The sequence below is a fragment of the Thamnophis sirtalis genome, unplaced genomic scaffold (genome assembly GCF_051295495.1).
Source record: "Thamnophis sirtalis isolate CommonGarterSnake01/CBP01778 unplaced genomic scaffold, rThaSir2_p1.2 scaffold_6, whole genome shotgun sequence".
Lineage (NCBI taxonomy): Eukaryota > Metazoa > Chordata > Lepidosauria > Squamata > Natricidae > Thamnophis > Thamnophis sirtalis.
The window spans coordinates 133,712,518-133,727,878 of NW_028261386.1; the positions used below are offsets into that span (position 1 = coordinate 133,712,518).

Here is a 15,361-nt window from a genome sequence, read left to right on the forward strand (position 1 = left end):
CCGCGGGCTGGTGGCTCCGCGCGCGCCCGGGTTGAGCGGTGCCGGAGCGCGCGCTGGGCAGAGAGGCGGCGAGGATGGAGCGCGTGCCCGCGCGTGCCCGGTGGGGGCCCGGCGGGGGTGTGGGGGGAGCTCGGTTTCCTTCCAAGCCGCCCCCCCCCCCGGAGAAGGGAGTCCTTTGTTTTGGGAAACGGCCGGTTTCTTCCCGGCCGAGCATCGCCCTGCGCGCCCTTGAGCCTTTTGTCTCTATCCGCGGGCTGGATCGCGCCTGGCGCCGCCCCCGCTTTGCCAGACGCGATCCTAACCTGTAGCTTCCCTGGCTTTCTTCCAACAGGCTAGTATAGAATTGAATTAGGCATAGGATTAGAACCTGAGCACAGAGGACGCAGCATCCTCTGTTAGAACGTCCTACCTGTCAGCTTCAGCCGCAATAATACAGGCAAACAATGGATAGGTCACAGTGTTTCTCAACCTTGGCCACTTGAAGATGTCTGGACTTCAACTCCCAGAATTCCCCAGCCAGAAATATACTTTCCTAAAAGGATGGACTATTTGGCTCCAGAGTGGATCGTTCCCCCTTTCAGAACTTAATTCTAGAATGTAAAAAGGTCCATAATAAACTTTCAAGTTGTCCTATTCACATGTGAGAAACAAGATGAAGGCATGCATGGGAGACACACCCTTTCCTAAATATTACTCAGGCATATTTTAGCCATGATTGCGAACAAATTGAGGGCAGTGGAATTATCAGCCGAATCAAGTACATGATCAAGTAAATTATGTTTTACAGATAGAGCATAAAGGTGGACAAACCATAAAATGGTTGGACAAACCAAGATGGACAAACCATAAAATAATAAACGGTGCAAATGCTGTAAGAAAAAAAAAAGGAATATTTTCTCGCATGTAGTGGTCATGCAAAAGTCCTCAAAATTTAGCATGAATTTGGAAAAGTAAAATTTGCCAGTGATATAAAAATGGGAGAACCAACATTGGAAAATAGGCAGCAATGGCAAAACGGATAATACAGTATATGCCTGTGACAGAATATATATTCTTGCTGTGTAATGTGTCACACATTACACACTAATGTGTAATGTCTGTGTGTGTGCGTGACCCATCAAAACCGCGCTCGACTAAGCCGCGCTCGACGAAACCGCGTCACTGACGTCATCAACAGGGCGACAACAGCCAGCGCAGAGAAAGAAGGGCGCTGTAAATAGCGCTTTGAAAGCAAGCTGATTCAAGTTAAGGTAAGGGTTAGGTTTAAGATTAGGTTAAGGATTAGGTTTAGGGGGGTTAGGTTTAGGTTTAGGTGTTAATTTTAGGTTTAGCGTTTACAGCGTGCTTCTGTCTCCGCGCTGTTTTCACCCTCTTGATGACGTCAGCTACGCGGTTTCGTCGAACGCGGTTTTGTGGTGGAACCGTGTGTGTGTGCGTGACACATTACAGCAAGGCAGATTTAGACGTTTTGAATATGCTTTTTGGGAAAAGAGTTGAGGCTAATTAAAAACAACAGATGAAACCTCAAGCAGATATAAGCAATAATGTTCAGAACACAGCACAAATATTTTAGTAGTTGGAGGTTGGAGGAAAAGGGGAAGGGAAGAATGTGTTACTCAATGTTCCTCTTCACAGCATGCTTCTTGTTTTTTCCCTTTGCTTTTTTGCATGTTTATTCCTGTGTAATTTTTGGTTTGGTTTATGCATTTTTTAAAAGTATTTTACTATGAAGAGGGGGATTCCTGCAACCTTGAAGGAGGCTGTAGTAGTCCTTCTCAACTCACCCCCATCTTGGATACAGCTATATGGGACGATTATCATCCTCTCTCCAGGCCTTGTTGAGATTGTGCAATAACAGTATTTCAGAGGAAGTGGATTGTAAGTTTTTTTTTTTAAAGTCTCCTGATGCCTGTTAAGGGTCAATTCTTATAATGACCTGGAAAATAGATTCAGTATAGCAGATTCCTGATGTATATAAATCAGGAATCTGCTATATCGGAACTGAATTCTAGCTGCTGAGCCTTCGTACTTGGCAAAGTTAACTCTTCGCTTATTTACACACTTGGCATTGTATGTGAACCAATGGATAGCAACACGTGTCTTCCAGGCCATTTTAAGAATTGACACCAGAGGTGGGTTCCTACCAGTTCGCACCAGTTCGGTAGAACCGGTTCGTCAAATCTACTGAACCGGTTAGAAGAGGTTCCACCAGTGGACCCGGAAAGCAGGCCACACCTACAGAAGAGGTTCCAAAAAATTTTGAAACCCACCATTAACACACACACACACACACACACACACAGACAGACTCACACACAGAGAGAAAGAGAAAGAAAGAAAGAAAAAAAGAAAAAAAGAAAAAAAGAAAGAAAAAGTGAGAGAGAGATGAAAGAAAAAAAGGAAAAAGGGACAGAGACAAAAGGAAGGAGAGAGAGAGAGAGAGAGAGAGTGAGAGAGAAAGGAAGAAAGACAGAAAGAAAGAAAGAAAGAAAGAAAGAAAGAAAGAAAGAAAGAAAGAAAGAAAGAAAACACATGGCTGGCAAGTCACTCCCACCAGGTCACATGACCAGCAAGCCACTCCCACAAAGCAAGCCAAACCCACAGTGTAGGTTCAAAAAATTTTTGAAACCCACCACTGATTGACACTAACAGGCATCATGTTACTTTAAAAAACTTATTTTGTTCCTGATTATATTTCATTGAACACTTTCCCCACTATATTATAAGCTTCCTGCTGTTTGAACAAATAACATAATAAGCTACTAATACAGTTCTGAGGTCTTGTTTATTCACAGTTTATTGAGTTTGTTTTAGACATAAATACATGTTTTGTATGGCTCAGGTTATACACAAATGTACTGTTAGATATTAGAAAACATTTGATGACATGTAGTGGCTGTCTTCCTCCCAGGTATCATTATTCTCACATGGGATCAAGAAGTAAAAATCTTCCTAACAACACACATATTTTTTGTGTGGACTATAAATGTGGCTTGTATCCAATATTAAAGGAGTACTTCGGTTACTGGTTAGCATTTTAATTTATACATATATACAATTTTATTGGAGTTTTAAAAAGTTCTGAAAAATATAGCACACATATTTTATAATAGCCTTGTTAGGGAAACTTTTTTTTTTTTTTTTTTTAGAGATTTTATTATTTTATTTTAACTTCCTCAGCAGACCCTCAACGACCAGGATCCAAAGAGCTTCATGGAATTTCCCCTAGAAAGCTCCATCCCAAAAGCCCTTTCAGTTTCCAAAGCAAGTTGAATTAGTGTAGGAAATGCCATCCGAGACAGGCGATAGGATGAAAGAAATCCTGAAATCGGGGAACTAGTTTCACGTTTTATCAACCAATGGCAAATCAGTATTTAACCAAAACCTGAACCACAAGTGTTTGAAGGGTGTAAATTGGGATGGTTAAGTGCTATAAAAGCTAAAAATATGTTTCCAACTCCTGTAGATATTATCAGCTCTTTTTCTTGACCTCTTCCCATTTCTGCAAAGGACTCATTTGGAAGTTGTTACTTGATAATGCGCTTGCAATGCTGAACACCTTTTCTGTAAAATTATGACTTAAAAGAACTTACAGTTGTATCTTCACTATGGGAAATTCTCATCTAGAAATGAATTCTGGGAATACCCAAGTCTACACTAAGGAGCCATAAATTCAAATGTTTCATTACTGCTGACCTAAAGCTATAGAACAAGGTTTCACATCCAGCCAAGGACACTCACTTATGAGAACTACTGAGTGTTTCACTACCAAGACCACCATCAGCTGGAACTATATATAAAAGAGCAACTCAAGAAGTGATTACCTTTTATACCTTTTATAAGCTATAAATTTGTGACTCCACAAATATGAATCTACATTTGATTAACTAGATAGCAAGGCTGTCTATGGTCTAATTGAAGGGAGAAAAATCTATTGCTCATATTAAAAGTGCTTTCTAATTTATTGCAAACCAATAACATGCTGCTGGATGTCGGTTTTCCGCCTACTCTTTTTTCTGCCTTCAGGAAAAGGGAGGAAGCCCCCCTCCCTCCTCTCTGGTTTTCTCAGTCACAAATTTATGTCTTCATTATTGTATAACTATATCAAATTTAGTCACGGGTAACAAACACTTAATATCTATTGATCTAATTGGATCATCCCTAGGTTCAGTGAATTCAGTCTATTACAGTGGAAAGAAATGGCCATAATACAGCTTTGTAATGCAAGTTTCCTACTAGAATTTCCCCCTTCTTCAAGAAGAAAAAAAGATGAAATTGGGACTCTCTGTGATCCAACATACTGCTCTGCTACTACTCCCAATAAGCAGGCTGTTAATTGGAACAGCAAACCTCTTTTGAAGTTTAAATTCTCATGTTCCAACCCATCCTATCAGAATATAGCACTGTTACAGACTTAAATACAAACTTAAGTATACAAACTTAAAAGAAATCCAAATGGATAAGCTTGCAAGCTTGAGGTGAATGATCTCATCCTGCAGCTAAGCTCTGGCAAGGCTCAGCTACACCCAGGTTTTAAGACGTCGCACAGTTCTACAAACTGTAAAATGATGCTCAATTATCTTTATCTAGAGTCATTACAAAGGCTCCTGAATTTGTAGGTGTTGGTCACGAGTAATTAAATTTTTCACAGCAGTGATAACAGCTGTGCTTGTATCCCGGTAGAAATGTAGTTTTCCATTTTATTAAAAGGAAAAAATGTTGACTTGCTTTGATTATACAGCTTCCCTTCTTTATTGTTTGGAAACGGCCATGACATTTTCTTTCTATAGATGGGAGGGCTGTGTTGGGTTGTTTTTTTGCCAATATTCACATGACAAATGCACTTCAGATCAAAGTCTGTGTTAATAATATGCATTGCTAACAATCAGTGATGTATCTGGAGAGCCATGAAGTCATAATGAGTCACTATCTTGCCAGGGCTGTGGGATTTGCATGCTCTGAAGAGGAGGAGGAGGAGGAGAACTATGCCAGAGGTTCAACCATCCTGGGCAAACAGACCAATTAATTTACAGCATGGGCGCAGTTATAACTGCAAATGATGCAAAATCAAGAAACAAGAAAAAAAAACCAAATAGTACATCACAAAAATGGAAGATCAAGCTGGAAAAATAAGAGCAGCACGTTAAGATCAGATGCAAGGAAGCTGGAACAGATGAAAGACAAGAAGACCAAAGACGATCAAGATCAAGAAATATCAGCAAACAACATTTGCAGCCAAGAAAATCAGCAGACGCAAAGCTCAAATTGCAACACTACAGGCAGAATCTTCGATTTCGGTCAAATCAGAAATGTTTCCACCAATCCATCAATGGAGAGACTGCAGTGAACCAGTGAACATCTGGCAAAGAAAAAAAAACAGTGCAGTGCTGGGTGGAGCCATGGGACGATCCAAAGAAAGACAAGAAGGCACCTTGGCTAAAGGAGGTGGAGGAGAATAAAACAGAACTTGCGATGAGAGCAGAAATAGTGGAGAGAAAACTGCAAGGAAGTTCAAGAACTAGTCAGCATCAAGTGAAGATGAACTGCATAGGTTTTGGTTGAAACATCTGAATGGTCTACGTCCACTTCCTGCCAAGCAGTTTACCAACTTACTGCAAGGAGGTGAAATTGAAGAGTCGTTAACACCTAGCAAAAGCCACCTGATAATGAAAGTTCCAGAAAAAAGGGACAACACCAGGCAACTACAGGCCAAGACCTTCTTACCAACAACTTGCCAGCTGATGTAGTCCAATAGCATCTGATTGAACGTAAACTCTTTCCACCAGAGCAGAAAGAAAACCACCCAAACAGGAGAGGAACGACAATTAACTCCTAATTGATAAGATGATTCTGGAAAACTACAAGAGAAGGAAGAGCAAGCTGAACATAGCTTGGCTTTATTACAATAAGACATTTGACTCTCTGCTACATTATTGGATAATCAAGTGTCTATAAATAACAGGAAGCAGGAGAAACATCAGAAGCTTTGACCAAAGATGATGGCACAATGAAAGACACAGTTGCTGGTCAATGGTGAAATACAAGGAGAGGTTAATACCAAGAGAGGAATTTTTCAAGGAGATTATCACCATTACAGTTTGTCGCCACATCGATTCCGCTGTCAACAATACTGAATAAGTCATGGCTACCAAACTTCAAAGAAATCTTCCGAGCTGCCCCATCTCTTTTTGCATGGACAATAGGAAACAATATGGAAAAGCACCATCTGAAATAGAATTGCTGCTCAACGCTGTCCCAAGATATTACTTTGGACTACGCAAAGGTGCCACCCTTACCTTCAACAAGGCAAAAATAGTGAAATATGAATGGAAAGGCCACCAAGAGTCTAAATGAATAAGTTCATTACAAATTCCTGGCATCCTTCAAGCAGACATCAAGAACAGTGAAGTCACAAAGGAAGTTAGAAGTTAGAATTTATAATGGCAGTGAAGATCTTAAAAGTCCAGAGCCAGTAGTGGAAATACCAACAAGGCAATTAACAATTGCACAAGACATTAGATACAGAGCTGGGTCAGTGGACTAGACTCAAGCAGAACTAAAAGCTCTGGATAGGGTGATCATAAAAAAATAATAACAATGAATTATTCCCTTCATTACTGCAGCGACAGGCTTTATTTACCAAGGAAAAGAGGTGGATGTGGAATGTTGCAAGTACACCAGGCGGTTGAAGAAAAAAGGGTATTGGAAGAATATCTGAAGAACGATAAAGAAGAAGATGCAATGAAGCTGGTACACCATAAAGGCTTACTGAATATCGGAAAGAGCTAAACTGGCCTATGAGAAAGACAAAATGAAACATAGAATAGAGCAGTGTTTCTCAACCTTGTCAACTTGAAGATGTCTGGACTTCAACTCCCAGAATTCCCCAGCCAGCGAATGCTGGGAGTTGAAGTCCAGACATCTTCAAGTTGACAAGGTTGAGAAATGCTGGAATAGAGATATTACACAGCCAGAACATTTAAAAATATAACAGTCAAACAGACCTGCCAATGGCTAAGAGCAGGGAAGTTGAAGAAAGAGACTGAGGAGCTAATTCTGCCTGCACAAGGCCACGCTTGAAGAACAAAGGCATATAAAGCCACAATTGAGAAGACAGTGACCCAAAGCCAATACAGTTCCAGCAAAGGAGTTGAAGAAACTGTGGACCATCACAGTCATGCACGGAAATTGAACAGACCGGCAACAAAACAGATGTTCCAATCGTTGTAATACCATTGGCAAGTAAAAGCTGGTGGGACCTCAACATAGACAAGGTAATAGGAAAAATGAAGAAACTAAAAGTACTCTGGGACTTTAGAATTCAAACCAATAGGCACCTGCTACATCACAACAGAGGTATCAAATGTTGATAAGAAAAAACGCTGAATGAGAGACTTTGCAGTACTGGAGACAGCAGAATAGGAAGAGGAACTGTAGAAAATCACAACATACAAAGGCCTATAAATAGAAACACAACAACCACAGCAAAAGAAAGCAAGGGTTAATACCAACAATAGTAGGTGTCCTGGGGGCAACCCTAAAACACCTGGAGCACTTGAAGACCATTGGCATTAACATAAGTACTACCATCAATTGCAAAAGGCAACTTTACTTGGAACAGCTTCCTCCTGTGGATTGTGCCTCTAACACAGTGTTTCTCAACCTTGGTGACTTTAAGTCCTATGGACTTCAACTCCCAGAATCCCCCAGCCAGCATAGCTGGCTGGGGGATTCTGGGAGTTGAAGTCCACAGGACTTAAAGTCGCCAAGGTTGAGAAACACTGCTCTAACACTATCAAACACCATCAGTCCATCCTGGGTCCTTGGGAAGGGACTCAATGAGTGGATCAAAACGTCAAATCCAGGCTGTCCATCTGGCTGACCAACCATAATAATCGTATGGAAGCAATATACTTTAAAGTTAGGGTCTCTTTATCCTTATATTTTATTTCCTCACTATTATCTAATGCTAATCGAAATACTGTATTTAAGCAGCCTTGTAGATAAATGGGGCACATTCCACCGCCAGCGACAGAATATACTATAATTAAACGGAGCACCAAAACGCAACTACTAAATTTCACAGTGGTTTCATTTTCCCTTCAACTTACTGGGAGTAACCAAAAGGTTAAAAAAAAATACATCACTTAGTAAGTCAAACGTATTTCATTCTGAATGTTTAACATTTCTTTTTATAATATTCATTTTAAGTATTAATTAAAGGTTAGCCCTACCTTTTTTCCTCCCAAGTATAAATCTGTAGTATATAACCAAAAAAAAACCCCTTTTATTGTGCCTGACACTTACTTGAGAAAGTATTTTACAGGTTTATTTATAGTCTCTGGAATAAAGCTAGTAGACTATCTTGGAATAATGATTGCTTTAAAAATCTTTGTGGAAACGAAACACGCGCACGATATTCTTGCCTCGCAAGAAATAATTATTTGGGCAAGGCTCATCAGAGAAATACTCTTCGATCCTTTCCCTTCACTGAATATTTTTAGGCCACAATATTTGAATATAAATAGTAGCAAAATGAAGGGGAAAAAATGCTCGAAATGGATCGTCCTTTTTTTTTCCAGCTAAAGAACTTTTGAAGAGTCAAATATATGTTTAGATGTAGTTCTGAAATGGGCTTCTCAGAAGATATCTAAGATACTTGTTCTAACAAGGTAACCCACGTGAATTCAGGACAAAGAAACCTTATGAAGAGGCCTTTGCAAACATTGATATTTAATTTGCTTTGAGATTAAAAACGTTAAATTCATCATGATGGTGCTAACACCAAAGCAAACTTTGTCACTGAACAAATCGCATCGTATCCCATTGTCAGATTTTTAACAGTGGAATCTGCCAAACCATTATGGAAGAGACCAGCTCATCTGGCCGCTGCTGCTTGCATTTCTTATTCACCCTTCGGTGTCCTTGACCTCCAGAGATGACCAAGATGGATATTGCTTTCCCCTCTCTGGATCTATGCCTTTTACCCTGGTCAGGGGAGACTTCTTTCAGAAGCTCGTAGACGGCACTCTCTTCCGGCCGAGGTTCAGTTGTGTTGGAGCCGTGTGACAACGTGAGTGACCCGGACGATGAAGACAAGTCACTTTTCTGAGCAATGGATCCGACCGAGCCTCCCAACCAAACGGCATTGTCACCGGGGTTGCTCAGAGAAGAACTGGGCCTCTCGGGTCCAACACCCTTCTGGTCATCCTCTTTCAGGCCCGAATGAGGACAACTCGGCCTGGATTTTGACTTGCTCTTGTTCTGCTTGCTCGTCACAGAGGCCGTTACCAGGAACTTGATAGGGCCATTATGGGCGTGATAAGATACCATGCCTCTTCCTGCAGTCAAAAGAAAAAAAAAGTACGATCAATTTCAAGCATTTTTTTCCTCATTTTGCTACTATTTATATTCAAATATTGTGGCCTAAAAATATTCAGTGAAGGGAAAGGATCGAAGAGTATTTCTCTGATGAGCCTTGCCCAAATAATTATTTCTTGCGAGGCAAGAATATCGTGCGCGTGTTTCGTTTCCACAAACATTTTTAAAGCAATCATTATTCCAAGATAGTCTACTAGCTTTATTCCAGAGACTATAAATAAACCTGTAAAATACTTTCTCAAGTAAGTGTCAGACACAATAAAAGGGGTTTTTTTTGGTTATATACTACAGATTTATACTTGGGAGGAAAAAAGGTAGGGCTAACCTTTAATTAATACTTAAAATGAATATTATAAAAAGAAATGTTAAACATTCAGAATGAAATATGTTTGACTTACTAAGTGATGTATTTTTTTTTAACCTTTTGGTTACTCCCAGTAAGTTGAAGTCAAAAGAAAAAGCACACCCTCAGACACACTCACTTTCATGCAGTTTAATTCTTCTCACCAGATGCTGGAGCTACGTAGCATTGAACGAAAAGTGCCCAACTTGTAATATGCCTTTTTCATATGTTGTTAGGTCAACATTCATTCCGGACTTCAGTTGTGAAACAGAATTTTCCATGTGGAAAAATTCTCAACAAACAGAAAAAACTAGCTCATCATAATAGCCAAAGCTCTTCCCTCCTAAGCTCGTTTCTATCTGCAAAGCAAGCAGTGTTAGAGCTGCAGAAGAACCTTCCAATTGGAAAACAGTACCTAATTCTACAAGGATTTATTTCTATGACCTCACCCTGTTAGATAAATAGACCAATGACACTCGTATCACACTCTGACCCTTCCTTCCTGATTCTTGCTCAGGATTTGTGCATGCAAACAGATTTGACACCTACGTGTTCACTTGGCAGTGAACATTATTATGTCTTAGTTCAGTATTATGAGTTAACAAGAAGAGGGCCATCACCCACCCCACACTTATCCTCCCCACCAGGAAGAAGAAAATCAGAACTGTCATTGAACAAATCCCTGGGGTTTTTTTTTCTTAATGCCTGAATAAGGAACTGTGTTATAAAATAAACACTAATCAGTTATGGGTGAGTTAGGTTCAGGTCTTCAATCGTTTTTGTGGTTTGGTTAGCAATATATTAGCTCAATTTTATTCCTCCTACAATAGAACAGAGCCAGGAGTGCTTATTCCTAGTATTTTGTAAGAGTGTCTTCAGACAGATGTTTGTCAGAACTTACATCATTATGTTTGTTTGTTTGTTTGTTATTTATAGGGTTTGTATGCCGCCCACTCTCAAGAGACTCAGGACGGCTTACAGATGTACTGGCTCATCAGCTTAATATATTGTCTTACAAATTTTAAGGATGTTATAAATCATATTTTGATACGCTGAATTATTAATTTTGTAACTCTCTTCAATTGGGTATGTTTAACTTTGGGTAAGATTTTTAAAATTGTAATCAGATTCTTTTTTTCTACTTTCCCACAACAATGAAAATGCAGCATGGATTATAATACTTAATTATAAAACCCACAGCTTGGTGCTACATATCATATAATCCAACGGAACATACATCCTCTGGAAGTTACCGTTTGTTTTTCAAAGAGGCAAAGCTGAAATTGGGATTCAGTTCATGCTTTGTTCTCTTGTTTTCATAGCAGCAGGAGTCAGGGAATCAGCTGACTGCTTTTATCTTAGTTTTGCTTTTTCCGCCATCCATTTCCGAAGACCTTGTTTTCAATAAAACTTACTCTACACTTACAGCACATAATCATGTCAGTGCTGGCAACAGTGGAAGAGTGTAGATCTTTTTAAACTAAGCATATCAGATTAAAGCATGGAAAATTTGGGGGAACATTTCTGTCATGATTCACAGTATTAATTGCTATGATATCTGAAATGTGTTCAGTAAGACATTTGGCGTACAATCACTTCACCTGTTGAGCTATGGATGGATTGTTGAAAATAACTGATCGGTATAATGACATATTTAGCAAATAAAAACTGGCTTTGTGGAAGCAGTGTAAAACCATAGCAATGCATTGGTTTTATAAAGCATACTGTACGTATGTAAATTTGTAAAAATCCTCAGGAGACTGAATATTCCTGGTTACCAAATGCCCTCTATGTATCATAGCTAATATATTGACAATGTGTTTTAATTTCATCCCAGACATTTAAACACTCCTTGGCCTTTTTATAAAAGCATCTAGATCAGTGTTTCTCAACCTTGGCGACTTTAAGTCCTATGGACTTCAACTCCCAGAATCCCCCAGCCAGCTATGCTGGCTGGGGGATTCTGGGAGTTGAAGTCCACAGGACTTAAAGTCGCACAAGGTTGAGAAACACTGATCTAGAGCATTAGAATAGTTGGTATATTTCATATACCTCCTGTACACTATAAAGAGAATTTCCCCTTTGGTGGAATAGCTTTTTTGGGAGGGCCGAAAAGTGCCAACGCAGAGCTGCCTATCAGTAAACCATGTTTGCTACATAGGTAGGTGAACTTTCAATGGTTTGGTCTTTTAAGGGGAGAAATCAAAAAAAGGAAGGTAAGAGTTAAAAGTTTGCAAATGTCACTTAAATAAAAAAAAAGAAAGGAAACAAGATGCTAAGATTAAAGCACAGACCCTTTTGCCAACATCATTGATGTGAGCCTTCCTTTATGTGACCGCAGCACTTTTGATGATAAAAGGTTTTTTTGTTTTTTACTTACACTGTGAATATTATACTCACCAGTTACTTTGGGGATTCCCTGCAAGCGAGGAACTGGGAGGGCTACTATAATCCCAACATTCGTTCCAACCAGTAACAGGCCGTGGCAGACTAAGAGGCTGGTCACCGAAACACGTTGCTGTCCTGGCAAGAGGCAGAGAATATGGCATTATTCCCACACCAGGGTGTTTTCTTTTTGCTGTTTATGGATGTACTTGTAAAGAGATTATTTAATGAAATCATATTCTCCTCCGTATCTAAAAATGCTGCTGTGGTTTTATTAGTTTCCCAAGCATACAATAAATCACTATAAAGAGGTACATTGGGTTTCTATTTTGGGGGGTATTATTGACAAGAGGAATGGCTGTGTTTATTGTTTATTTTTATTTTATTTATTTTTATTTTATTTTATTGAACATTTATATGCCGCCCTTTTCCCTGAGGGGACTCAGGGCGGCTTACAACAATGGGGGGAAGGGAGTGCAAGACAAGACTTAAAAGAAAAAGAAACGTGAATAAAAGAAATTAACCATAAAAACACAACATTCACTCAACATTCGGGCGGGGTGAGAGTAATCCTATCCCCAGGCCTGACGGGATAGCCAGATCTTGAGGGCTGTGCGGAAGGCCTGGACTGTGGTGAGGGTACGGATCTCCACGGGGAGGTTGTTCCATAGTGTCGGAGCTGCAACTGAGAAGGCTCTCCTCCGCGTAGTCGCCAGTCGGCACTGACTGGCGGATGGAATGTTTAACAAGTTTAATGTTATATGGCCCCGGTTCTGTACAGTATATGTGTGACTGTACGAAAATGAAAATGGAAAATAAAACACATTTACATAGAACATTGTTACCTTCCCACCAAAGGTGGTTCTTATTTTTCTACTTGCAGTGTTACGTGCTTTCGAACTGCTAGGTTGGCAGAAGCTGGGACAAGTCACGGGAGCTCACTCCATTATGCGGCGCTAGGGATTCGAACCGCTGAACTGCCAACCTTTCTGATCGACAAGCTCAGCATCTTAGCCACTGAGTCCCTTTTAATTGTACTATTATGATGCGATTATTATTTATATGTACACTAGGATTACTATTATGAATATTGTAATTTCGTTGTATTTATTTTGTACAATGACAATAAAGACTATATTACTAAAAAAAATCACTATAATACAATATAATACAATATAATACATAATACATAATATAATACATAATACAATATAATACAAGGGTCACGTAGCCAAGCAATAACCTATCCTATTTTCTCAGTTTCTGAAAACAAACAGTGAATTCACTGGGAATTCTCGACCCTGTCGACTGGACACATGAGGGTGGCTTGGGGCTGGAGAAAACTAACACATGACCTGAAACATGGGCTAGACATTTCATCCTATGCTTAAATGAAATTGCTGATGGCCCTAAGGGCTGGCGCTAAAATTAACTATCAAATTATTCCTAAAAAGGAAAGCCACGTGTTTGGGAAGTGGAATTCCAGAGCTTCCCATCAGAGCTGGGCAGAGGGGCAGCCTCGAATGAAACATGAATGATGCCAGAAGGTGAATAAACAGCACCAAATGACCACAGCTCCAGAAAATATATCAAAAGATCCAGCCCTATTTTTTAGTCATGGAAAAAAAAATGCCTTATGCAGAAAACAACTGAACAGACCTATTGCTTTATTAGCATGAAAATATAAACCAAGGAGGCATGTAAATATAAATTCAAGACCCTCAAAACTGTACTTTGAAATCAGTGTTTTCCCAACTTATGTATAAACCGGGTGTTGTGCAACTTCCACTGACATAGCAATAGCAATAGCAGTTAGACTTATATACCGCTTCCTAGGGCTTTCAGCCCTCTCTAAGCGGTTTACAGAGTCAGCCTATTGCCCCCAACAACAATCCGGGTCCTCATTTCACCCACCTCGGAAGGATGGAAGGCTGAGTCAACCCTGAGCCGGTGAGGTTTGAACAGCCGAACTGCAGTCAGCTGAAGTAGCCTGCAGTGCTGCATTTAAGCACTGCGCCACCTCGGCTCTCTAATTCAATGACTAATCAAGCACGGCCTACAAAAACGTCTTCATAATGGTGAGTTGCAGCTGTTTCCCCCCTGCTTTTTCCAATATTTGAAGTGGGGGGCATGAATGTCTGCATACAGGTAATCCTAAATGGCTAACACACAGCCAGAATGATAACACTGCCGACAGACTGAGGAAATTACCGGTATACGATTCTAGACCAGTGATGGCTAACCAGTGAAAGCACACGCATATGTGAGCCCGCACCCATAATGAAATGTATGTACAACACACACCCCACACCCCTGTGCATGGGGGTGTGACTCCCCCCCAAATTCCCCCCCACATGCACACGGGACTCCCTGCGCTCCCCATGCCCCCACAACCCCCCGCCCCATTTTGGGTGTAGCAGACCTCCCTGCCGTCTCCTGGGACCAAAAATGGGTCACAGGGGAGGGGGGAATATCACCTGCTCCCCCCCCCCGTGCATAACACTCCCCCCAACTCCCATGCATGCGCGCACACCTCCCGCATGCACGGGAGAGACCCAAAAGTCAGCTGGCTGGTGGGAGGGGCACACACATGTGCGTGGTGGAGACGACAGCTCACGCGCCTGCAGAGGTTCACCATCACGGTTCTAGATAGCTTGAATCTTCCTATCTTAATTTGAAAAATAGTTAAGCGGCTCAAAATGAATCGTTCTATTTGATAAGTAGGTAGGAAGGCAGGTAGGGAGACAGGAAGGCAGACATGGTTGCCAATCAACGCAAGACTCTAGATCGCTAACAATAAATACGTTTTATATTTTAATTTAATTTTAATTTAAAGGAAATAAAAATAAACCCATACGGAGCAGATCCCACCCAAGTGACAGGACAAAACAGATTCACCCAATTCCTTGGCCCAATGCTTGGGAACAGCCAGGTCTTAGGAAAGACCAATGAAGTCAGCCACCAAAATCTCATCAACATCTCCACCGGATATGCACTGTGAAAGGAGAGGTCCACCTCCTAGGTCCGTGATGGTAAATCTATGGCACGCGTGGCATGCAGAGCCATCTCTTTGAGCATGTGAGCTGTCACCCGTTGCTCTTCCAGGTTCCTGCATGCTGGCCAGCTGATTCTTCATGCGCGTAGGAGTGCCGGAAACCGGAAGAGCAGCCACCTGGTGTGCATGCGCACCGTCCAACTGGTCTTTGTGCACGCATGCATCCCAGAAACCGGAGGTCCAGGTGGCTGGTGCGC

General features: G+C 40.8%; 1 protein-coding gene and 1 long non-coding RNA gene across 2 annotated transcripts in view; both read right to left on the minus strand.

Moving 5' to 3' along the window:
* Nucleotides 1-2,766: 2,766 nt before the first annotated feature.
* Nucleotides 2,767-6,988, minus strand: LOC148045231 (uncharacterized). The gene is made up of 2 exons (XR_015697112.1): nt 3,173-6,988; nt 2,767-3,127 (listed from the first exon to the last, which is right to left on the minus strand). It is a non-coding gene; the product is annotated as an uncharacterized LOC148045231 (long non-coding RNA).
* Nucleotides 6,989-7,734: 746 nt separating this feature from the next.
* ARHGEF10 (Rho guanine nucleotide exchange factor 10) overlaps nt 7,735-15,361 on the minus strand; it is a 110,732-nt gene continuing 103,105 nt past the window's right edge. Inside the window, exons 28-29 of the mRNA XM_087718985.1 lie at nt 12,125-12,247; nt 7,735-9,341 (exon numbers count right to left, since the gene is read on the minus strand). Coding sequence (XP_087575111.1) covers nt 8,830-9,341; nt 12,125-12,247 — 635 coding nt within the window. The 3' untranslated portion in view covers nt 7,735-8,829. The remainder of the gene's footprint in view (nt 9,342-12,124; nt 12,248-15,361) is intronic.